Raw genomic sequence first — 26,110 nt, forward strand, 5'->3', positions numbered from 1 at the left:
TATACACACATAATAGCAAAAATCTCAAAGACTTCCTGGATTGCTGATGGTTGTGCTCTCAGTCCCTGTGACTTTCCTCAACATCAAGTGCTACAAGCAATCTGAATGCCTTTGAAGGTGATCAAAGGAAGAATGACATTCAGGGGTTATAAACTGAGCAGCAGAAGTAAGAATGCCTCTTGATATTGAAAATTTCCCTGTTGAAAATAATAAGCAATTTCTGGAAATGAATGAAAAGATGATGAACGACTGTTTTTTACATAAAAGAACACAACTCAGGACAGAGATGAGAGAGGTGAGCTCAGAGAAACATTGATCAAGAAGGAAGAGATCATTACCTACAGTTGGGGAGGGAGCTTCGGTCTCAAATGTAACAGGCTCAAAGACTGCATCATAAAGTAAAAGAAGTTTAAACTTTTAAGTGGTCATTGATGCTTAAATTCATAAGATATAGAATCTGGTTTATTCTAAGTTGATATATATTGTCTTCTTCATAAGTTCTTTATAATATCTTCTTCATAATATCTCATATGAGAGATATTTTCTTACTAAACAAGAATTTTGTATTTACTGGAATCTTAGGAGAAAATGTCAATTGCAAAACAGTTGAAATTTTAGAACTCTTATATAAATACCTTTCTTCATAGGAAATCACTTAGGTAATAGTTACTGTTTAAAATGCCATTAAAGTATTTTAGAGGAAGCCAATTTCTGATTATGTGCCTAAAAAGCATGAACACAGTGTCAGCCTTCCCAGTCTTATCTAGTGGTGAATGCTGAAATCACTTTCAGGTATGTTCCAAATACAGAAAAATCAGACTTCTACTCATTACACATCCAAACTCAATACACAAAGCCTAACAATGTTAACAAAATGGAATCTATCAGACCATCAGATATAAACCTCACTAACTTCCTACACATTGGCTTGTTCATTTCACAATTGGTGTTTTTACTTTGTAAAGATAACGAACAAAATCATGGTATTTGTGTTTCTATGCTTTATACAGTATGACAAATCATAAAAATTTTCAACAACATTTCCAAAGGAAAAACTTCTTAAACTAAAGCATTGGCAATTATGTTTACCGGATTTAGTTGGTGGCATATCTGGTTGTGCTGGGGTTTGGGGTTTAGGAAGTAATTGCTTTGGTGGTTTTGAATCTGAAGAAGAAAAGGTGCTATAATTAGTGTCATAGCAGAGCTGTGAATGTCAAGAGTAATGTTACTTACACTCTATTTTCCTAGTTATAGATCAAGGCAGTGAAAGTAGTGATTACCAGGCTGGATTTGAGGTGCATCTGGTCTATGTGTGGTTTTAGGTCTTTTGGATGGTTTTGATGCTAAAGAGAAAGGTATTAGAAATTAGCATAATGATCATGGCTGTAACTGTCAGAATAAAGACACATATGCTTGAGTAAAGATACTATAAAACTTCACTGATTATACAACAAAATTAATTCCTGGGGTATGAGAAGGATGGGAAATGTGTCCATTTCTCCTGATTTTTCCAAAGTGAAAAGTCTTCAGGAAATGCTCAAAATGTGCCTTTGAGCAAAGTAATGAGAACTATAATAAAATTTCTTTCTATATAAGTAAATTCAAAGATGACAAGTACAATACTTCTATTGATTAGTTGTTAGGTTTTTCAACATAAAAATAGTAAAGTAGAAATTTGAAACTTGCTTAGGAGACCTGGAAAATAATCCATAAACACTTTAAATTATACAGAGGTTACATGGCTATAGATTTCAGGAATTTTCCAAAGTAAAGCAAATTTACTGTGAATGCTAAGAAATTATAATGAAATAGTAATAGTCAAATAACATTAGTACCCAAAACAATAAAACAAATTTGGCACTTCTATTGTTCTCAAGTTATAAAGACCACGCTATTTTAACATTGAACTCTAGAACAAGAACAGTGTTTATCACTCTAGTTATCAAAATATACTCAAAAACATTCTTCAAAGAAACAGAAAGCTGAAGAAGCCATTATCATGCAGCTTTTTAAGAGGGAAAAGATCTTACAAGTTGAATGAGTAAAGCAATGAAATGATAATCACGGCACTGGAATAAAATTTTGCCATTTGCCAAGTCCAGGACGAGCACAGAAGTCCCTGGTCTGAGAAAGAGCAGAAGGTTTTATCAACAGAAGGACATGGAAGGACAAAGGGTTTGTGGAGAACCAGGAAGTTCCGTCTAAGACCACAGAACTTCCTTAAAGAAGCACACAGGAAGGATTCTTCTATAAGTCTCCTATCTTCAGGCTCTTCAGACCCAGATAGGAAACACGAGAAAAAGTATGGAATAAAATTGTGATGATGTGATGGAACTGCAGTCATGCCTGGGTGGAGAGTAGGAAAAGCAAAAGTGGCATTCCGTGAAAGCAACTGGAGGAGAGTGGAATTACCGACTGTGGGCATCCAGAGCTCCGGTTGTACCGTAGTGGGTTCCAGAACTATGGAAGCAAAAAGTAAGAACACTAATTATATCAAGAAGCAGCATCTTGAGGAAGGAGACAGTACTCTTCATTCCTCAACCCTATTTTGTGAATGTGATTTTCCCTTCCACTTTCCCCATTTATCCCTCTTCCTCTCCCACACCCCAGCTGCCATAAATATGCATCCTATGTGAGACTTTTAGGGTGCCCGACTTTAATAATCCAGTCCGGGGTGGGGCAGCCTACTGCTCTGTGCCTAATAGATACAAATGAAAAATAACAATGTATTATCAACATAGGATTGATGAGTAAATATAAAAGTCAACTATATTGGTTCTTAAAGCCCAACTATTTAGGTAGTAGGTAGCTACTGTATCAGAAGCCTCCATATTCCATTTTCTATGTTAATTGGAACCCTCAATGTCACATTTACCAGGTTTGGACTTGGGCACATCTGGACTAGGTGTGGTTTTAGGACGGGGGCGACGACCTGGTCGTTTGGTCTTTGGTGGAGCTGAAGAAAGAAAATTAGCTCATTAATACAAGAGCACTAGCTCTACAAACTGACAGTCAGTACATATATCATAGAAGCACATGTAAGTCCTCTGGCTTATTGTGGGCATATATCCTTCTGTTTTGCAACTTTCTTTCAATCATTTAATCAGTTAAATGAGGTCTTGAATAATATATGTATATATATGTTAAAGACCTCCCTATTCTTTCCTTTGTAGAGCTGAGAGAAGGCAGTCTCCTGGAAGTTTTGAAGGTGTATGTTTAACAGGAACATGAAGAAAGCCACCTTTAAGGAGCCACTAGGGACACAAATTAAAATTTATTTGGCCTAACATTGAAAAGGAGTTTTCCATTTAGCATTAAAAAGTTCACAAGTCAGCAGCATGTATAAAAAGGCTTTGAGTTCAGATATTACTTCAGGCAAGGCAACTTTTAAAAAATGAGATACAGTTTATAAAACTAAAGAATTCGAATTTTTTTTCTCTGCAAGTAAGAACAAAGAACACACACACACACACACACACACACACACACACACACACACTGATGGATATCAGTGGATGAATCCATTAATGTGAGCCTGTTCCTCAAAATACTAGCAGTTAGGAAAAGAGGGAACAAAGGTCACTCACTCACTAACTGCATTACCTAATGTTGCTGAAAGTTTGGTTTCCAGAGTTCCAGGTCCTTAGAGGGCATGAAAACCATCAAGAAGGAATCAAAAATCAAAGGAAAAGTGATAAAATCTATTCTAGTATGAAAAATCCTTATTTTCTAATTACAAAGTTGTGAGATTATATATAAATGGTGAGACTTTTTATCCATGTAAGACAGTCCTTTCTTAAATAGATTCACATGCTTTTAGACAAAATGAACAAAATGCAGTCTCGTCAGTTAAGTTTGGAAGGAGAAACGGAAAAAACAAACAAACGAAGGCATGATTCTCATTTGGAAGACATGAATGCAATAAAGTGACCAACAGTTTGGGTTGTGAAGGAAAATATGGGTAATTGGCTGAGATGGCACCAGCAGAACACAGTTTTTTTTGCTCTCTTGAAGAAAAAGAAGCTATAAATATTGGGGTTCATTTTTCTGTTTCTCTTAATGAATTGCCTAGTAACCCATCAGGGTACTTAGATCTGGAAAGATCATACTACTTTTCAAGAAAACCTGCAAATGTTAGAGTTTTAAAAGATAAACACCTCTGAAAGTGAAAAGACAAAAATGTCTACAAATAGAGGAAAGCCAAGGTCCTCCACTGGAAACAACTATGTTAAAATGAGCTCAGGACACAGTACTCAAACAGGAGGAGGGACAATACAGAATGTGTCCAATCAAAATCAGTATGGCTTTCAGGGCTGTTCCAGAGCCTCTGTTTAGTTAGCACAAGCAAAGAGTATATTCTTCTGACCAAAATGGCTGAAATAAAGATCTGAAGAACTTAAGAAATTTTTAAAAGCCCAAGCTAAGGACGAAATTGCACATAATGAGTACTAATGAAAGAGTTTTTTTTTTTTTTTTTTTTTTCACTCAGTAAAGGAAACTTCATTACCCATTGTTGACTATGATGGTAATAGAGTCAGAGGTTCTGGGGCTATAATGAAACAAGTAGTATCACAGGCCATGCTGAAGATCACCATTTAAGACAAATTAAAGTCCTTTACTAGAAAAGCTGTTCTCTCACTGGTGAACAATCAGGTTCTGTGGTTTATTACATTAAAGATCAATCATCTCACATCCTTTCCACAAACCATAATAAAAGTAAGAATTGAGAATTCGGATTTTTCTTGTTGATTTTTAATTATTTTTCCCTCTACCAAATAGTCTGAAGATTTCTCCTAGTGCCTGAGGAGATACTGTTTTAACCTCTCCAAGGTCATCCAAAGCATCACCTGCCATTTTGTTTTCATGTATAACGGTCAGGTCAGGTTCACCCAAGGAAGTGGGAAGAGGTAACAGACCCATCAGACCTTTAGCCAGGTCTGAGATCTGTTAGTTTTGGATGATTTTTGCCTGGTTGGATATGATACTCTTTCACACATACACACACAAAAAGGAGTAGGACATATGGTCTATAAAGGTAAAAATTGCCGTGTGTTTATATGGTGTTCCTCCTATTTACTAGCATTTATTGCTGGTGAACAAACTGGTTTGTATATGAAATTTAGTCCATTCTGGTTAGCAAATCAAAGAAGTCAAAAAGTAATTTCAGATTTCATCACTTAACAAATTAAATATTATTTAAATATTCTGAAAGACAACAATCCCTATGTTTTTCAAATTGGCAATAAGTAAATGATATTTCAAACTAAATATAGTTTGGTTACAATATCTGTTTATGCTTTTAAAAAGACCATCTAGTAGATTTCTTATTCTATGGAACAAAAAGAATTATTTCAAGAAGAAAATTAAAAAGGAACTAAATTTTTGAAAAAGAAAAAGTGAAGATTCTTTGCCATTTTTTTTCTTACAGAAATTAACTAATATGGCAGCCACCAACAAGCTTAACAAAACTTAAATCATTTTGTTTCTTATATTTCTTATACTACATTTACCAGTATGACATTTCTGGACTACCAGCTATGGAAAGATTTGAGAAAGTAAGCAGAGACTCTTTAGTATCTAAGGAAAGAGAAGATTGCAATGAATAGTGCAGGGAGAGAATTTTCATTTTTTCTAAAAGTAGCGTATAATAGGCACAAGGTGTTCTGAAAAATGGTGTCATTCTTTAGTATGTCTGTAGCCAAAACATTTTTTTTTTTATTTCTCAAGAACTTATCCAGAAAAAGATTAAAACAGATGAATGGCAAAGGCTGAAGTGATGTATCTGATTGAAGTACACATAACAACGCAAAAAATTCTGTGTGTGTGTGTGTGTGTGTGTGTGTGTGTGTGTGTAAGAGAGAGAAAATAGAGCATGGGAGGAGCCTGGATGTCTCAGATTCTACAGGAGAAAAGGATAAATAGTAAGTGTCAATACCTTAAATATAACTACCAAAAAAATCTTTATCTGAAAATAGTAAACAAAAATTCTTTTTGAAATTTTGAGGTTGTAATTCATGCTTTAATTTCTACAAAGTTGCCATCTGAAACTGAAAAAGTAAGTAAGATTTGTCATTTGTAGCATCTTACAGGATTTATAAAGATTAAATTTGGTGGTCTCAAGAATTTTATAAAGAATTTTATAAAGTAAAAAATCTGTATTTTTGAGTTCCTGACTGACAGTGAGACCAAAGAGTTTTGAAGCCTCATCAGTTAAGCTTCTAATTCACCTGCACATAGAAATATCGAAGTCAGGGTTTATTAAAAGCAAATACATCTTCTGACAAGATCTCCTCTATTTTATAATTTTAAGGTGTTACCGATAAAGGAATAAAAATGTTAAGTGGCAGGCAAACAACTATACCATTCACCTCAGCCCAAAAGAAAAATATACCTGGCTCACAGATTTGTGACTAACCATGAGAAAAATTTATCATTCTAGCCACCATGTCAGAGAACTATGTAAAAAGTGTCACAACAAAGTTAACGACTCAGTATGAAGGAAGCAATTCTCATGGTATGAGGCAGACAAGTTGGGACATGCTGGATGGTGGGATTTTCAAGAAAGCAGTGGATTATGCTTATAAAACAAGCCAAACCCAATGTGGGTTTTTATTCGTTAGTTTAACCTCAAAGGAAAACCAAAGGAAAAGCAATCTGCATGGAAAGTGAAATGGAAAAATAGCAGAGTGTGAGGACAGGGCTGGGGAAGGCAATGAATCACTGAAATAAAAAAAGCTTTTAGTGGTTTATTTGCTCTCCTGAACCTTGGCTAGCAACAGAAATCTTCTGCAGAGCTATCTTGGTGGCCTGCCCCAGAGTAAAAATAAATACATTTTTAAAAGCTAGAACCCAAGCCCTGGTTTGCAGAGATCTGTTACTCTGTGTTGCTCAGACCATTCAACGTTAACTCCAGTTGGTGTCAAGTTAGGCACAGATTCTGAAGCAGTAATACTTGATGCCAGAGGGAAAAGCATGGCTATTCTTAGGTGAGCAGAAGGCAGAAACCAGAGGAATATAAAATCATTAGCTTCCAAATAATTTGTCACATGTTAAAAGGAAATGTCAAACACCCTAGAATGATAAGAACACATCCTCTCCCGTTATTTGTATTAATGAATTTCTTTTAAACCTTCCTTTAGAAACCACTGAAATTACTAATATAACTAATGATTTTTAAACCATTAAGATTATCTGAAGATTTTTTTTTTGCTATTTTCATATTTTATCTTGTAATAACAGAAATACTTAGATTGGAAAGACATTTATTTAAGTTTGGTGGTCTAAATATATGGTAATATTTCTCAATCTGCCTGGTAGTAGCCCTCTATTCAAAGTATAACTTAAGTATAATGGTTATTATCTTATTCCAAAGCCCTCTAAAGCATGATTGTTAAATAAATGTACATTAAACCCTCTCTCATATAGCTGTCAGAGTTCTTTGATTTAAACTTTTAGGGTTCTTGAGTTTGATTAACTATACTTCTTTCTCCAAATAACCCCTCTGAGTAAGAGTACTTCATTTCATTTCTCTCACTTGGAGACCTCACTGATGTTCTCTGCTTCAACTACACTCCCTTCGCCTAATCCCTAATTTCCTTCGGTTTAACACCTACACCTGGAACTCTCACACTTCCTTTTTCTTTTCTTTCTTAAATATTTTATTTATTTATTCATGAGACACACAGAGAGAGGCAGAGACATAGGCAGAAGGAGAAGAAGGCTCCCTCTGGGTAGCCTGATGCGGCACTCGATCCCAGGACCCTGAGGTCATGACCTGAGCCGCTCAACCACTGAGCCACCCAGGTGTCCCTCACTGCCTCTTTAAAGGAAGTCATGAGAATTCTTTTTCTGAGCAGTTACAATTTTCTTCCTTACCCATTTCGCTGTAAAAAAAAAAAAAAAAATCATGTCCACTGAAGTAGAAAATCTTTTGTTTTGATAATCCTACTTTGTAAACACCCATTAATGAAAAATCCATTGGACATGATAGGGAGAAAAATCCTGGAGCTCAGGGCTTAAAATTTGGATAAAAATGATTTGTAGTGACAGAGTTCTGTGTGTAAGGGGATACTTAGAAGTCAACATTTAAAGTGCTATATAGATTCTGGATAGATAGAAAAAAACGAAAGTTTGGTCATTCAATATGTCCTGCAATCTATATGCAGGGGATTGTCTCTGTTTTTAGTTACTTAAGTAGAATAAGCTCTCTGCGAAAGAGCCTGATTTTCTTTAGCAAAAAATCATTATGATCTCCTGAGAAGTAAACAAAAGTCAGTGTTCAGAAATCAGCTTCATTTCAGGGAGAAGTCATGGAGCATTAGGAAAATACGATCCTTTCTAATCCTGCAGCTGGAGAACTGAGAAACCCTAAAACAAGGGCAGAGTTTTTAGGGGATGGAAACACTTCTCCCTTTTCAGGCTGAAAGGCTATTGTTTAGTGTGATCAGAATTCCAGTCAACTTTGGTATTGGAAACTATTTCATAGTCCTAGACAAGGGAGTCCTCAATCACTCCCATCCCTCTATTTCTGTATTTTCTCTGTGATGGTCATGAACATAATGATCCACCCAACAGCTGAGAGCAACGCTGTGATAATATCAAAGGGGTTGGTTATAATGACATCATTTCATTGCATTTTTGCACTTTCCACGGAAAATCTGTATCAAGTAACAAAAGACAAATGACAAGTCCTTGCTTCAATGACTGGCATGAAACAATTTTTCAACCCTACTTTTGGAATTAAAAAAAAAAAAAAGTTCAGGGTAATTACCAGGTTTGGTGTATGTCACTTCTGGGATGAGAGGAATTTTAGGTTTCAAAGAAATAAATTGTGTTTTACTGGGAGCTGGAAAAGTAAAGAAAATAATCAACAAATCAATATTTAGGCATTTCAGTGTCTAAAACCACAAAAGGAAAATCTATAACTAGAATGAACCCATCATATTGGAAGGTTTTTGGAAATATTCCTTTGAAAGAATATTTCACAGGCCAGCATTTAGTGGAAATACAGTGACAAATTTTCATTTGGTTTGAAAAAAACACTTTAAGAGTATATTTGAACAGAAATAGCATTGCTACAAAGCCACAACTACACAAAGAAAATTAATCCATTATTTAAAAAAAATCAGTATACTCATTTTGCACCCTTATTTCACATTTCTCAGCCACATCCAAGTCTTTAAGCACTAGAAAACAGGCATGTTTTAAAATTAATAATCACTGATAGGTATGCTATGATCTACATTATAAAGAAATTCTACTAACATCCTAATAGAATACTGTTCTTCCAAATGAAGTTCAGAGTTGAACTTGAGGGTCTCCTTCAAAAAAAAAAAATGTAGGACTGTGTTTGAGACTCAAATAAAATGACTGAAGGAAGAGGAGGAATCAGCAGTGGTCTGCCAGCGTTCCAAGGTACAGGATAATATCTGATGCTCAGTTCAGAAGCACGGACTATGGGCAACGATCCAAAACCATGAAAGCCACAGAGCTGTCATACTCTATGAGATTCTCAATATTGTCAAAATGATCCAATAAGAACAGGAACGGAGACATTTCATAAAAGCTAAGGCACTGGATTTTAATGGTAAAATGAAGTAACACATCTACCAAGGACATATCATTACCCAGTGTTGTCCATGTAGGTTCAGGGCTTTTAGGAATTTTAGATGTAATTGTTCCAGGACTTGTGGTTCTTTCTGGTGATGGAAAGGAAAAAAAAAAAAAAAGTAAGATATCCTAGAGACATTAAAAAGATAGTCTCAAGAAGAACTGGATGACCCTTTTGAAATCCTGCCATATTTAGCTGTCAGTATTTTACTGACAGTATTTTACTCAGTGAGTAAAAGTTTTGGGATAGTTTCTAAGTTCAGTCATAATAGTAAGGCAAAAAAAATACTATATTTATTCTATCATAGAATAAGCAAAACTTGATTTGTTGAGCACAATTCTGAGTGTATTATTTGGCAATGAAAAAATTACTTCCAGATAAGCTACCTGTACCATGCAAATTCGTGCCATAATGTATGTTGTTCCCTCCTTCTTCTAATTTGTCTACACCTATACATATTTTGAGACTTACATCCTCAACTCTGAGGTTCCACATAAGTATTGTATAGTCTTATAAGCAGATTGCATAGTTTTATGTTGATCTCTCCTTCTTGCTGTATGATCATTCTAAGATTATAAGCAATTGGAAAGTCGGAGTCATGGTCTCTCCTCTCAGCCACTGCCCCAGTTCAAAGCTGAAACAAGAACTGTCAGCCTAATAAACACCTAAATATACATGCATATCAAGGAAATGAATTACCCAATATATCTTACTCTTTAACCATGTGACATTAGGACTTATTTCTTGGTTTATACCAAAATTCCCAGGCAAGAAATCACTGACATAATTTTCAATAAAGTCGTATTGAAAAGTTGATTTCTTTATTTTGAATTATTCATCTTCAGTTAATTTCAAATTTTATGAAGACATTTTGACCTATAGAATCATATAACCTCTTTTTGTGATAATGAGATAGACATTCTCTATTTGGAATTAAATATCCTAAGAGATTAAGGAGGCAGTTATTTACCAGGTTTGGTTCTTGGTGTTTTAGGCCTGATGCGTCGTTTAGGTGTAGAAGGGATAGATGTAGTTTGCTGGGCAGCTGAAAGAAGATTTAATATAGCTTTGATAAATAATATTTTGCAGGGGCCAATCAGGTGATAACTGTAAATTTGTAAACTTCTTGAGTCCAAGAATTACTTTTTATTTCTTCGTTTGATAAATTGTCTATACGAAAATTGAAGGTATACTGTTGAGTTTTTAAATGTACTGGGAAATGGGCACTCTCGAGGGATTTAGGCCACAGGGTATAGTTAAGAACTCAAAAGACAATTTATTGAACAATAGGGGAGAAGCACAAATATTTGGGATTTAGAGAATGGAAGTTCAGAACTTCTTTAATTCTGTAGCTCATGACTAACGTCACTAGGAGTTAATAGTTAATGGACTTCATTATTTTAATAATTTTCTATTATAGAATGTAGGCTGTGTTACTTCTCGTACCCATCTTTCTTTGTGCTCTTTTTATTTTGGGCTCTTTGTATTTAGACTACTTTGAGAAAAATACTCTGACCAGGTGGTATCTAATTGTGCTAAATAGGAGGGAATCTATTCCAAAATAATTATCATCTCAATTCTATTGCTATTTTCTGGTTGGCAGAGTTGAAAGGATTGCAGAAAGAAAATAATTCTTTAAATATATGGACACCAAGATTATGAAAAGTCTTTGAGAATTATCACAAGGCAAAGTATGATCGATAACCCAATTCTTGGAAGAATTTCATGGTAGAGAATGAAGGGAAATATTTAATACTGAAAATATTCTGGAGGTCCAATAAAACGGATCATTTTCTTGTCACTTTATCTGCTCTTTCGAAGTACACAACCACAAAAATGTCATTATTTACCAGGTGTTGTAGGTGGCATTTCAGGACTGGTAAAGATTTCCAGTTTTTGAGGAACAAATGGTGTTTCACTCGGAGCTGAAAACACAAACACCCCACCCATCAAGTAATTCCGGTTATAATGAGGTATTTTAGAAGTTTTAACATGCTTTTAGATGGTATTACAAAGCACATGCTACAAGTACGTGATTAAGAATGAAAAATGCATGTAGTCTTGAAAGCTGGTGGATAAAATAATGATTTAAAGAAGAGAAAAGGTCAGAATGATAATTGTTCAGTGGCTGACTCCGGGAAGGCTCAATGCATGGAAGGAGGTGATACAGGCCACAGACACATGAGATGGGATGATATGGATGATGAAGAGGTCCATGCAGTTTTCAAAGCTTTTCATTCCTTTAAGGATGAAAAAAATGATGATCTGTTATAGCTCGAGAGAGAGAGAAAGAAAGAGAATGCCCAAAATGAACATAAGATGCCTGCATTACAGGAAAAAAAATATATTCAGAAGTAAGAATGAAATAAATGATTAGATGTGATGGAATGAAATGGTCATTTGGAAGAATGGCATTCACATGGATTTTCTTTTGATGGAAAACAAAGTAGGATTTTTCTGTTAAAAACATTACCCAGTGTTGCCCTTGGCTGTTCAAGAGTTCTAGAAGTTTTAGGTGGGACAGAATCCAGAAATGGATCACTTGTTGCTGTTGGAATAAATGTCAACATTTATAAAAGCAGAAGGCCCCAAGAATAAAATACAAATTCATGAGTAATAAATTATGCCTCACATGGGGAAAAGTATTAAGAACACGTAAAAGAGTGCCGACCAACATTTTTAAACTAGTGATTCATTAGGAGCTGAAGATTAACTCATTTTGAAAAACATACATACTTTAAACATTAAAAGCCATGAAAAAAACAACATTGCATATATTCAACTTGTTTTCAACTAGTTTTTCCGGTTTCTCACCTTTGTTTCTTAACTACTAGCTGAACCTACCCTTAGCATTCTATTCCATTTCTTTCCTTATTTTCTGCTTCTATTTAGAAATGTTTGCCTTTATCATGGCACAAATAATGCACAGACAAGGCAAAACATGCAAAAAATATCAGATATATATATCTATGTCTAGCAGAGACCAGTCATATTTACTCCACATCTCTCAGAGTACCTAATTTAGTAGGTGCTTATAAAACACTTGCTAAAAGGAATAATCAGATTGGGTTAAACTTCTTTGTAGAAGGATTAGTAAGTGTAAGTCAAAGATTAGACCCAACTGAACTTCTATAGACCAACAAATGACATAATTGCTCTAGGGCAGGATTTCTCACCTCAGCACCACTGTCATTTAGGGCTGGATAACTAACTCCTTGTTGGGTGGGGAGCTGACCTGTACATTGCAGGGGTTGACAGTATCCCTGGTCTCTACCCACTAGGGGTCAGTACCACCTTCCCCAGTGTGACAATCAAAAATGTTTCTAGCCTTTGCCAAATGCCTCTGGGGGGGGGGGGGGGGGGAGGGGGGAGAGAAAAGTAATCCCCATTTGAGAACCACTGTTCTACAGAAACCTCCCCAAGAATCTAAACCTTTTTAGAATGATATTGATAATAGCACAATAGGCCATTCCATGACCTTGGCTCAGTGGCATCCAAATCTATCTGTCCCTCTCACATGTGTCAGAGCTTGTTATTGATGCTCAACTGAGAAATGGGTAGAGCTCATCTCCCTGACACAGACTGCCATTTCTCCCCTGCGGAGTTCTAAGGAGCGTGCTTTCTCACGCTGCAAAAATTAGAGAAAGAACTAGGTGCAGTGCTCTCAGAGTATCTGGCATCCAAAGAAAGACTTGAGAAGCTGGATATACCTGTATGGGGCTCTGACATTTCAGGCTCATCTGATGGCGTAGGGCTTGAGAAAACATCGTAAGTTGCTTTTAAGAGAAAAGGTAAAACAAAAGAGAAGATGTTAATTTTGATTAATTTTAAAAGATTTCATGACATAATTTAATGCTGGTTACAAGAGAGTGTTACATAGGTGCTAGTGAGTTTTGGCTCTGGGCTACTGGTCTTGTCACTACCACGCAAGCCATCACTAAGACTTCCCTCCAGTCTTTCCCTGATCTAAAGGCTTTTCAACAGTGAGTCCCAACACTGGCCTCAAGGGTGATGTGCACGTAGTGCTGTATATTTACAATGAAGTAGTGCCAGCTCTAAATCAAAGAGCTTCAAAGAGTATAAACATATATGAGTCAGAAGCAATTTAAGCAGAGATTTCCAAAGAAGGAAAGAGCAGTCACATTGAAGCTCTTTGCATCGAGGCTACTGCTTAGTCTTCCTACCTAGTAAAAGTACCATCATGGAACCTTACGTTTGGACAAGACTTTTCAGTTGGCACAACACTGTCTCACAAATCGGCTTGCTTAACCCTCTCAACATCCCTGAGAAACAGGTGAGGTAGAAATCATCCCCATTTTCCAGATAATGGGGTGTTATCTCTTGTTTTCCAGAAACAAAGTTGAGATTTCATGGTGGCCAAGACATTTGCCAGTGGTCCCACACTGGGATTGTTGAGTTTGGCAGATTTTCCATCCCATTAACAGGGCCAGGGAGAGTGAGTGAGTTAAGACCAGTCCTCTCCTCTTGCACCACGCCTCCTGCCACTTTAGCTAGAAGCAGCTTTCTTTCTACATTCCTTGTAGCCCTTCGACAGTCTAGGTGGATTTTAGGACCAATTTCATAGTCTATGTGGGATAAAGAAAGCAGGGCAACCTTAAAAAAAAAACAGTTGGTTTTAACACAGGGATAAATTTCATGTCCACGTAAGAGTTGACTGCAGGCAATAACAGCACCAAAATAAAGATGTTCTTCTTTTCTGCACAAAGAGCTGTCACCATGGTAAGGAGAGGTGTAGAGGAAGCATGAATTGTTATGAGGTAGATGCTACTTTCCTTACCCATTCAAAATGGCTGCGTAGAAATAAACTAGAAAGGCAGGAATTCACAGGAAAATTTACTCAGCAGGGTTACTTGTACTTCCCTGACACGGTAGTGATTTTGAACCAGTGCTAGCTGAAGGCCTACGAAAGGTAATATCCCACCGTGTGACACACTCTGAGACACAGAGAGGGCGGCTTGCTTTGCATCACACATGAAAGAAGCGGGAAAGAGATTTCAATTTGTGAAGGACGATCCACTGCTTTGCAAAATCTTCAAAAACAGAACATTATGAGTCATGAAAATGTTCTAAGGGTAAATCTATGACATAGTCATGCAAAGTTCTCTTGCACCTAGCTACAGTTTTTAATGATTAACCTGTCCTTTTTTTTTTTTAATATTTTATTTAGTTGAGAGAGAGCACATGAGCACAGAGGGAGGGGAGAGGGAGAAGCAGGCTCCCCAGGACTCCAAGATCAAGACTTAAGCCAAAGGGGGATTTTTATCTGACTGAGCCCTCCAGGCACCCCAAGAATGGTTAACCTTTTAAAGGACAAAACTGCTGGCAGTTGCTGATCTGAGACTCCCTTTAAGCCAATTTTAAGTTATGGATCTAGCAAAGTCAGCTCTATCTGATTCTACACAAGTTAGGAAAACGTTACCGACTTCTATTTAAATTTCTCATACCAGAGATTATGAATAAATAGCTTGATTTTTAATATTTTTAAATATTTTTATATTGTTGCTTGCTTTTGGAAAATGCCACAACCTTTACCCTAAGTCCCACATTCCCCTTCTATCCCTATCTATTCCCTTCTTCTGTTAAGAAACAGCTTTTTGTCCCAAGAGATTTTTTTTTTTTTTACCCTCATTCTACTTCTTCTCTATATTTACAATTCCCCTTTATTCTGCAGGTTCCAAGCCAGGCTGGCATTTTCCCTCATGTTGTCCTTAGAAGGTACAATACTGGAGAGAGAAGCCTCCCTTCTATCATCCTCTGGCCTTTGTGGCTCATGTTGGGAAGTTCCCAAATGTCAGGGACCTCTTATTTCCAAATATTTTCTCAAATACGTTTAAGATTAAAATAACACATCTGCTAAGAGGCTTGGTCCCTGCTATTTCTATTTCTGGAGTCTCTGAGAGTTGAGTAAGTTAAGAACAAGAGGGCTAACAACTCATAGACACAACTTCTGGAAGTTTTCTGTTGTTTGGGCAGCTTTGAGAGACACACCACCACCATCTCACTTGACTCACGGATTAGACATGCTTTTTTGACTTGAAGTACTAGATGTCAGAGGACAGAACAGTGTCAAAAATGGAGTTCTCTAAAAATCAACAGCCCTTAATTGCTTTACAAAATTCCTGTGTATTTCTATACCAGAGTGAAATGTGTGAAGTAGTTAGACATCCCTGGCTTTTTAAAAGGCTACTCCAGCTATAAAAGAGATAGACAGCTGAGAGTTAAGAGCAAACCCTTCTATTTCTTACTCAGTATCTAGAAATAGTACTCTAATGGTGCACTATTAGATATTTAGAGGAAAACATCTTCTATCACCAATGTTTACTTTAGTGGGTGAAATGCTCCTATTTGACAGTAAGCACATTCTCTAATCTTGCATTCACAGAACATAAATGGGACCAATTACGGTTGCAGGACCAATCTAATGCAAGTAAAATAGGTAGTTCAATTCAAAGGTTAGAAAAAGCAATTATTAACTTTCTCTCAAAAAAAAGTAATGACTTAGCATAATCAAATTTTGCTTTTGTATTTTTTAGAGAAGATATTAGTATGAAATAAGCTACACTGCCATTTGCTCACAACTCCCTAAAACGACCTTTGTTAAATTGTTTTGTTGGTTGTACATTTTTAGTTTTTAAAACCTGGTTAGATGCAAATTCCATCATCAAAATGCTCGGTATTGCTTGGGAAACTACGATGGTGCACAGATAAAGTATTTCCAATTACCAAGAATTTATCAATTTATTTTATTCAAATTCCATGGGTATTAGTAACTACGTGAAAGACTTTCTTTTTTAAACAAAGTGTTACATGAAAGACCTTATTAGGACAAAAATTGCATCAGTCATGCTCTTAGGCACCCCTAGGTTTATTTTACTCCAGAGCCTGGTACGTGGTGGAGGCTTGATAAATTAGAAATAATTATTCTATTAATCAATGGAATTAATAGTGTTAATCTGCAAGGTGGCCATTACAATGAAGAAGTAACAGTGGGTTTGACAATTGGGTAGTTTATGCTCTCAGGAAGGACAAATGAAAATGAATGAATAGGCCCCTTTAATTGTTTTATGATACACATACTTGTGCACACAGATCTCTTCCTCTACTACACAATTAATTACCTGCCATAGGCTTATGTGGCCATACTCTGCCATGGAAATAGAATCCTAAAAATATAGATGAAGGAGCAATGGGAAAATACAATAGGACTATCAATAAATAGCTAGACGAGAAAAAAGATTATGAACACCACACACAGAGTTCTCAGTACCATTTAAATAAATAAATAAATGCTATTCTCAGTTCATGGAAAAATAACATACCTTTCTGGTTGGCCTTGAAATTTGTGAAAATAGTGCCTACGAGAAAATGTTCATGAAGCAAAACCAAAGGCTGAGGCTGTAAATCTCAAAGTGAATCTGTAGACCATCTGCTGCACTTGAACCCTATTTTTCCTACTCTCTAAGCATCAACACCACCACTCATTCCTACTTTTTCTCCTCTCTAGGGCTTAATCCAGTTGGGTGGGCCAGATCCTCGCTCATCAACACCTCACAGGGAGGCACTAAGATCCAAATGTAGATAGAGTTCAATCTCTTTTCAACCACCCTAAGCAAACCACCTGTGGCCACAACTTTCCAACCAGTATACCACTCCTCGGGTGTGCTAGTCATTCAGTTTTCAGGTCTTTAAATGATTCATAGAGCTTAAAATCATATTGTAATTTACTGAAGTTCTACAAAGTAGTGAGTGTAATTAGTGATGAACTCCTAAGGCAGCTCCCAAAGTGGATTCTAATGAAGAGATGAAGCTGACTATTCTCAGTTCTGACTCTCTTGCAAAGGGAAATCCTCTGAAGAGAACTGCTTATTGTTCAAGGGGAAGGAATTATGCCAAAAGGAGGAGTCATCTTAATAATATGTCACAGTACATTTGGAGGGAAAAATCAATTTTGTCTGGACATGCTGGGGAAAGAATAGGCAGGAGGGTTTTCTAAGGATGAAAGTAATCATGTCGAATCATCTCGGGTTATAAAAATAAACCATTTACTTTGTTTGAATTAGGCTTTAAATCTTTCCTGGTATTAAATGATGGTTTTTCTAAGGGGATGGAGGAGGTAAGTTAAGGAGGCTTAACACAGATGACATTATGAAGCCAGAAACGAAAGGCTGATGTCCATCCTACCCCTCCAATGATACAAGGGAATTAGAAATCATGCACGTGCCTTAGCTTGGGATGATACACACATAGCATTTATGCTGCTTCTCCCAGCCTCTGATGCCCATGGAAAAACACAGCCATTTAGGTTCTTTATTCCCCGAACCTAGAAAGGGTCAGAGTTTATAGAATGATTCAGGCTGCCACTCTTGACAGCATAGCTGTGTGATACATTCTTGCCATGGGGTTAATAGGACATCAGACCACTTCATGGAGAGCAGGGCCTCTTTAAATAACAATACACATACCTTTTCTGTTCTTTGTAAAAATGTTTGAACAAGTGAAATGAAGACCCAAGAATCATTTAGTTGGCTTATATACCAGTTTAGAGTCTTTTAATTTTCTCTCTTCCTTCCTTCGTTTTAGTAATTTGTTATTATTGTATTATTATTACTATTTGAGTGCCTGGAGCAATTCAGGAAGTCTGGGATGGGCAGTGTGGTGGGAAGAGAATGCATTCAGTGCAAGAGTCCCTTGCATTCAGGAAAGGATTACAGGGCACCTCATATGTACTATGAATCTGTGAATTAGATTTAGTGACTTACATTTTTTTTTTACACTTAAGTTCTAAGACATAACAACCCAGTGGAAAAATTGATATATTATTTCCATTTCATAATGGGGAAACTGAGGCACTAAGAGGTAAACTTGTCTACAATCACAACACTGTCAAATAGTTGAGTTGGTTATTAATCCCGCTTTGTCTCACTCTATAGTACACAGATTAGTGATCGCATTCAAATTAAGAATGAACTTCAGAAACTGGCCAGCCTTTCTCACAGACCACTTAATGTTTCTCAAAAATCTATAAGGCACCTGGCCCTAATAACATTTAATTAACTCTTGGGAAACTGTTCAATGATACATTTCAAAGCAAGCTGTATGACATCGTTTCAGTCTTAACTTGGAGTGCTTTGTTAGAGAAAAGCTTAAGAAAGAAACGAATGAGGATCTAGTTTTTGCTCCTCTATCCATTAAGGGGTAAGCCTCTCACTTACCTCCTTGAAAGAAAATGATAGCTCTCTTTACTTCCAGGGACTTCAGGAGGATCAATATGATGCTATATATGTACAACCCTTTGAATCTCTTAATAAAAAACTGCCGTCCAAATACAAAATTATATATTTCCAATGAAGAGGTAATCCAACAAGTACATGTGTGTGAACGCAAATGCATGATTCTTCAGAGAGTGGAAGGTACTGGGGGCTCTTCTAGAACTCACTGTATAGTAACACAGAAATCATAGACAACTGGCCACTTACCAGTAGGATTTAGGACCAGTTCTATTGCATCTTCAGAAAAATATACTTTTCTGAATGATTGTTACAAGCACATACATATTTCTAAAATGTGGCCAACTTTCCTTTAAAATAGATTTTAAGAAGTATATATATTCTAAGGGTTCCTAGGTGGTTCAGCTGGTTAAGGGTCAGACTCTTTTTTTTTTTTTTTTTTAAAGATTTTATTTATTTATTCATGATAGTCACACAGAGAGAGACGGAGAGGCAGAGACACAGGCAGAGGGAGAAGCAGGCTCCATGCACCGGGAGCCCGACGTGGGATTCGATCCCGGGTCTCCAGGATCGCGCCCTGGGCCAAAGGCAGGCGCCAAACCGCTGCGCCACCCAGGGATCCCAAGGGTCAGACTCTTGATTTTGGTTCAGGTTATGATCTCAGGGTTGTGGGATCCACACTCAGAGTAGAGTCTGCTTATCCCTCTTCCTCTGCTTCTCCCCAAACTCGTGCTCAATCTCCCTCTCTCACTCAAAAATCTTTAAAACAAAAATCTTTAAAGAAGTATATATTCTGGTGTATAACTATAGAGCATATCTTTATCATCTCCTTTCTATACTTTAAGAAAAAAATGGTTTTGCCAAGGGAATAAAAAAAAAAAATCAATCTTACTTAAACAGACTTTAGAGAAGGCTTAAAACAAAATACAATTCCAAATAATGAGATCACAAAATACAGTACTAATGAAAGATTAGGGCAAATAGGCTAAAAGTGGGGAAGAATATGTTTTATAATTACAGTTCTCAGATCTTGGGGGATATTCCAAGTTCCAAATATCCTGTCCTACTCTTTCAACAACTATTGAAATGACCTCGGGATTTAAATAGCATGCAAGTTAGAATTTCCATACAGCTTTTTATATCCGAAAGTAATACAAATACCTTTTTGAGAGCATGAATTCTGATGATTTGATATAAAATATGAAGTAGATGTGGAAAACAAATCCAGCAAAAGCCGAAGCAAAAGGAGTTTTACAAAAGGTGTTGATAAATCACACTTCATGGCTGATTAAGAGAAAAGCAGCCCCTGACATCCAGGAGCTGGCCTGGTACCTACAGCTAGATTGTGGTGTGTTCCTGCTGAACATCAACAATTTGAAACAACACCAACATCAGACAAGACCATTCCATGACCAAGATGGATCAAGACAAAAACAAAACCATTCTGTAATTGTGGTTTTGAAACACAAATGTATAAACACAAAAATTACTGTCCCCACCTTCTGGCTAATGAATTTACCAATCACAACTTTGCTTCACTCTGTTCTTCTTGCCTTCTAGTTAGGAATTAAGATTGTCAGTTACAGAATTACTCCCACTTCCTGGCAGCAGCCAATCCAGAACAAGGCATCACTTCCTTGGACCCTCCCAGAATCACCTAAAACAAGGGCACATCCTACAGTAAGTTCTTTCCAGCACCCTCTTACCAAGAGATCCCATAGTTCCTTACACTCTACGTTCTCTATTGTCGTCATTCATGAGTAAATACATCTAACTTTGTTCAAATACAGGTGTAGTTCTAGTGGTCTTTGATTGAAGGGAATAGATATAGTAAGTACAAATATGCTGTATCCCGGGATCCCTGGGTGGCGCAGCGGTTTAGCGCCTGCCTTTGGCCCAGGGCGTGATCCTGGAGACCCGGGATCAAATCCCACATCGGGCTCCCGGTGCATGGAGCCTGCTTCTCCCTCTGCCTGTGTCTCTGTCTCTGTCTCTCTCTCTCTGTGACTATCATAAATAAATAAAAATTAAAAAAAATGCTGTATCCCAACAGAGAAAACAAAATGTGTTCATTTTGTTCATTCATACCAGCTAAGATATATCATTTCTTCAAAGGATATAACGACTAAAAATAGGACCAATGGTTTTATGGACCAGCATTCCAGTACTTTCTCTACCTCTCTCTTAATTTCTAAAACAATTGCATTAGGAAACCACGGTAAGTGGAAAGTAAAATAATCACACACATTGAAACTAAATAGGAAATAGAAATGTACTACAGGTATAAATTCACACGCAAGAAACATGAAAGGCTGAAGTGAATGAAAAGATGGCCTGAGTATATCAACTCTTCAAATCACAATATATAGGACAAGGTTTAATTTGAAATTTAACATGTTAAAAAGATGCCACAGAACTTATATAAGAGAAAGAAGCATTGTGTGCATTAGTACAAACAAAAGATATTTAATCACCCACTTTGAGAAACTAATCTTATATTGACTTGAGGCCTCTCATCCTATAATTGACCATATTTGATGATTCTTACCTACATCATGTGAAATATTTTAGACTAGTGATAAGGTAGTGCTTCTCTAACTTTACTGTCCATACCAATTACCTGGAGATCTTGTTTAAAAAGCATGCAGTAGATTTGGAGTGGAGCTCAAGTTTCTACTTTTTTAACAAGTTCCCCAGTGATGCCAATGCATCTGAGGATCATACTAAGTAGCAGAAATATAACACTTAAATGTTGTGGAGAAAGGCTAGGAAGTTTCTAGGGCCAATGCTCATGCCTGAAATCATTACCTACTGAACCTTTACAGCCTGTGACAAGCCCCAACACTTCATCCAGAGGGGGTTGGCAGTCAGTAGTTGGAAGTTCTCTGGCAGCCTAGCGTTGCTCTGGCAGTAGTGAGGTAACTGAATAATGCAAGTGCTTCCTGCTGTATTAGTCACTATTCATACTCCATCAGAGCAAGACCAGAATATTCCTTTCTGGAATTAAAGGCAGAAGGAAACTTTCCTTTATTAAGATCTTTAATCTCATCTATCTTTGTCTCTTTGCAACCCTACAATCCTCACTCCCCAACATATTCTCCTCACTCCCCAAAGCCTGGTTCAATTTCGGTTTCATAGTCAGGATAATTTCATAAATGGTTTCCCTGAGGTTTTGGTCAGTTCACTCTTCAATAGTCACAGACACCCGAAAACTATAGACTGCTCAAGGAAAACCTAGTGACCCTGTGCCCCCAAGGTTAATAACCCAAAAGCTAAGAGATGAAAGGGACCTAAGAGTTCATCTAGTCCACTTTGGTTTGAGAGCTATAATCCTCACGAATGGTATGGGAGTCAGGCTAGGCATGCCACAGTGAGCAGAGAGACCACACACAGGCCCACAGACCAGTTGTTGCTCCATGATCACAGTGCAGTGCCTATGAGATGGCTCAGTATGAAACCCTACACATAACCCAGATTTAGATTCAGGTGACCTGAAATGCTGAAGACATGTTTGCACCCACATCAAGTAATTGCATTAGAGTTTCAGGGTCAGCAACTAGGGGAGTGAAGCCTTAGAAAGACCCAATTTGAGATTTCTCTGGATTGGATGACAACCATAGCCAACTTTCAAGTGTTTTCCCACTGGAGAACACCCAGGGGAGACTGGAATAGACATGCGTACTTCATGTGGTGCCATCTTTTTATCTTTTGCTGAGATCTGAACCCATCACATGTAACAGAGAGAGAATAACTTGACTAAAATCTATGCCTCTAAAGACACATTCTCAGTCTTTCTCAAACCAGCCCTCTGCTGGAATCCTTTCTGGAGAATACCACAGAGTGTCAGTGTACTTAACTTCATTACATGAACTTCTAACTACATCATATACTGCATCATGCTTACTCAAAACCATCATAATGACAAAGTTCACAAAAATTAAAATACAAGCCAAATTACAAAAGAAAAACAAAAATCCAAAAAAAAAAAAAAAGAAAAAAAAAAGAAAAACAAAAATCACGGAAGTATCACACAAAGCGGTTTCCAAGATTTTCTTATAATTCTCACATGCTGACCGTTCTCTTTAGTTGACTGCTAGACAGCAAAGGAAAGATGTATAAACGATCACTTTTTACGTAAGGAAATCTGTTTAAGAGGAAGCTGTCTCCCTCATCAGTTTTAGCTGTGGAACACAGAATTCTCAGGAGAAAAAAGCCAATTGCCTCAGTTGACAAAAGAACAAATTAAGACCCAGGACAGTAGAGAAAAAGCTCAAGTATATCGTTAATGGGAAAGCCAGAACTAGAATCAAGGTCCATTATTAACGCCACGACCTGTGGTCTTTCCTTCATGTCACAATATGCTTACAGATTTTAGGATTTAGCACTAACTTGCATATAGTGAGCTCTCAAATGTTCACTGAATATTTTTGTTGGAAAAAAGCAAATATCTGATACATTAATTACTTTGTTACTGTTCTCAATGTCATGAGATGTCTCTACAAAATCCATGAGCCAATTCGCAGTCCGTCTTCTAGCCACACTTCCAATTGTCTATCCAAACATTAAAACACAGATTTTTTAAAGCAAATACAAAACCATTTTGTTGCCGCATTGAGAAAAACATGGCATTCCTCTAAGTATCAAGAATGGATGATAGCTTTACCATGTACTACAAGTATTTTGATAATCAACTAGGGAACCTATAAAAATAAAAAAGAAAGAGAGAGAAGTTATTCAATACTGTTGGTCCAATCTATTTTTAAAAAAGAATGAAATTACCAGTTTGAGGTGGGAGAAGTTTGGAATCTTCAGATGTTTTACTTGTAGGCCCAATCCATGGCTTTTCACTTGAGGCTACAGCAGAAAGAAATGGAATTCATTGAAGTTCTTTGGTCTTGTTTTTGAGAAGAGAAAGGGACAGAAATAGGTTGCTGGTCTGGTTAAGTGGCTGCCCAAAGCTTGCAATAAAAGCCACACCAATCCAATCAGAAGTCATTTTACATCAAGAAATCAGTATGTGTCTACTCAGAGAGCATTTGACTAGAGATCAGAGAGAGACCAGAATTTGGAGGTGCCTGGGTGGCTCAATTGGTTAAGCGTCCAACTCTTGGTTTTGGCTCAGGCCTGATCTCACGGTTGTGAGATCAAGCCCTGTGTCAGGCTCGCCACTCAGTGCTGTGTCTGCTTGAGTTTCTCTCGCTCTCCCCTCCCCACTCTGCATGTGCTCTCTTTCACTGAAATAAACAAATTTAAGAGAGACAGACAGACACCAGAATTCAGTGTCATACTTTCAGCAATTTTCAGGACAAAACCCAAACCTGTATAAAATTAACATACTGATGACTATTACTGAATTTGTAGAAAATTTAATCAACAAATGAGTTTTTTTTTTTTTTTTTCTGTTTGTTTTTAAATCAACCCCTTGTCTGCCTGAGTTAATGGAATTCATCAGGTCATCGAGATTTGCTAAGATTGGATTCAGTAAGCATGTCCTATAGAATTAAGTGATGGCCACCCCTATCTTAATGCCAGCGTGAAGCTGCTGCTATTACCCAAGGTGCCCTCAGGCTTCTCAAAGGGGAAGGGTGTGTTTGCCTGAGGAAATTCTGGAAGCCTTTTTGGAGCTGCAACAAAACACATAAGAAACGTTATAACCTGCGGTACATGTAACAGAGAAAACAGTTTTCAAAATCTCAAGCTTGCAGAAACAAAAAACAAACATAAAAGGGTAAATACTTATGTCAAGTAAGGTATTGTTAGTAGCCTTTCTTACTCGTGGTCTTGAAGCCGGATACTATAACAAAGCTTCTTTTTTTCTATTTTTTATAGTCAAGCTGCTAAATTTGAGGAATTTGGGTTCTTCTTTTCACCCTTACTACTCTCCTAATTTCTTTAGCTATGTGTATGTGTGCCTTTACACTTTAACTCAAATCAAGCACCAAATACGTCTGAACTAAAAAAGATCCATCTAATGGAAAATAGAATTTCAGTAACTATGTGGCTTTATATCTAAGCTCCCACTCCAACATCAAAAATAAATTCGATAAACTCAGATTCTCAGAAACAGTCTGCCAAAATAACATACATATCCTCTCTGTCTGGAGAAACAATTAAGTAAAAAGATATTTAGGAAAAGTATGAAGAATAGTTAATTCGGTGACACAATGATTTTGGATAAAAAGAATCAAATATGGTCTCAAAATACGGCGACCAAAAGGAAAAACCACCAAAGGATTAGTCATAAAGACCCTTTAGGATCCTAAACTATAAAATAGTTTGTAACATTTAAGGGCTTGATGTTGGGGAGCTTATTGCTCTATAAACCATGTGTCCTGTCTTTCCTATGCGATAAAGTCTGATTGAATTAGCCTAATGATTGAAGGCATGCATAAAATTTCCAAGGTAATAACAAGCTGCAATGTTGAATAATTTTTACCTAGAGTGCTCAGTGGCAATTCAAACCTAGGTATTAGGATAGTTTGCAGGGCTTCCGGAGTCCTTTCGCTGAGAACTAAAACGAAGAAGAATTCGGTCAGCAACTCCCTGAGTCAGGATTTGACATTGCAAGGTTACGCTTAACCATGTGAAGCCTGCTCATAACACAGCGTGCACAGGGCAGCTGATGCTTCTCAGGGAAATAGCTGGCTCCCCAGGAAAAGCTTCGCATCGCTGTTAAAATGTGAAGGTGTAGTTTCAAAGGGTGTGATGGGGCATGGATGACCAACATCCCAAGGGCACAGCAAAACACACGCTGATGCTCTCTTTCTCCAGCAGAAGAGAACAAAGCAAGACTGTCTTGGGCCAAGAAGCAGCTAACTTGCAGGACATGAAGTTCTTATTAAAAAGCATGACACTTTCAGAGACTCTCCTCAAGCTTAGTGCACATAAGACTTGGGAAGCCAGTTGAAAGGAAGCACAGACACAGACAAGACTTCCAGGTTTCCCCCTCCAAGATGTGTGGGTGGAAAGGCTGGCATTGGGAGTTTTTTTCTATACATCCCAAGGGACTGGTAAAAGGTATGTGTAGTCAGCATCTAGCATCCAGAGCTGCCTAGAAAACCAGTCACCAGGATCAAGGCATGTTGTTAACTCTGGAATGGAATTGGTCCAAGAAATAGGATGGCTCATGACTGCCAGTAAATGGGGGGTGAGGTGGGGGATAAAAGGAAGGAGGGAACTAAGGCATTGGGGTTATTTTTTTTTTTTCCTATGAGTGTTGGGAGTTATTTAAAAAAAAAATTCTTAGAATTAC

At 37.2% G+C, this 26,110-nt stretch overlaps 1 protein-coding gene across 41 annotated transcripts in view; it reads right to left on the reverse strand.

The window, feature by feature from the left end:
- The window catches only part of LOC112640164 (ABI family member 3 binding protein), a 234,307-nt gene that overhangs the window by 91,595 nt on the left and 116,602 nt on the right, over positions 1 to 26,110 (reverse strand). For 36 of the 41 annotated variants that reach the window (XM_035709976.2, XM_035709970.2, XM_035709982.2 and 33 more), the window contains exons 12-25: positions 25,295 to 25,369; positions 24,411 to 24,482; positions 23,638 to 23,712; positions 13,321 to 13,386; positions 12,084 to 12,158; positions 11,461 to 11,535; positions 10,581 to 10,655; positions 9,627 to 9,698; positions 8,771 to 8,845; positions 2,876 to 2,956; positions 2,413 to 2,460; positions 1,281 to 1,343; positions 1,090 to 1,164; positions 339 to 386 (exon numbers count right to left, since the gene is read on the reverse strand). In XM_035709976.2, the coding sequence (XP_035565869.1) occupies positions 339 to 386; positions 1,090 to 1,164; positions 1,281 to 1,343; positions 2,413 to 2,460; positions 2,876 to 2,956; positions 8,771 to 8,845; positions 9,627 to 9,698; positions 10,581 to 10,655; positions 11,461 to 11,535; positions 12,084 to 12,158; positions 13,321 to 13,386; positions 23,638 to 23,712; positions 24,411 to 24,482; positions 25,295 to 25,369 (975 nt within the window). The remainder of the gene's footprint in view (positions 1 to 338; positions 387 to 1,089; positions 1,165 to 1,280; positions 1,344 to 2,412; positions 2,461 to 2,875; positions 2,957 to 8,770; positions 8,846 to 9,626; positions 9,699 to 10,580; positions 10,656 to 11,460; positions 11,536 to 12,083; positions 12,159 to 13,320; positions 13,387 to 23,637; positions 23,713 to 24,410; positions 24,483 to 25,294; positions 25,370 to 26,110) is intronic. The other 5 variants (XM_035709991.2, XM_035709990.2, XM_035709972.2 and 2 more) reach the window with 3 other exon arrangements.

This window comes from Canis lupus, chromosome 33, assembly GCF_003254725.2.
Source record: "Canis lupus dingo isolate Sandy chromosome 33, ASM325472v2, whole genome shotgun sequence".
Taxonomy (NCBI): Eukaryota; Metazoa; Chordata; class Mammalia; order Carnivora; family Canidae; genus Canis; species Canis lupus.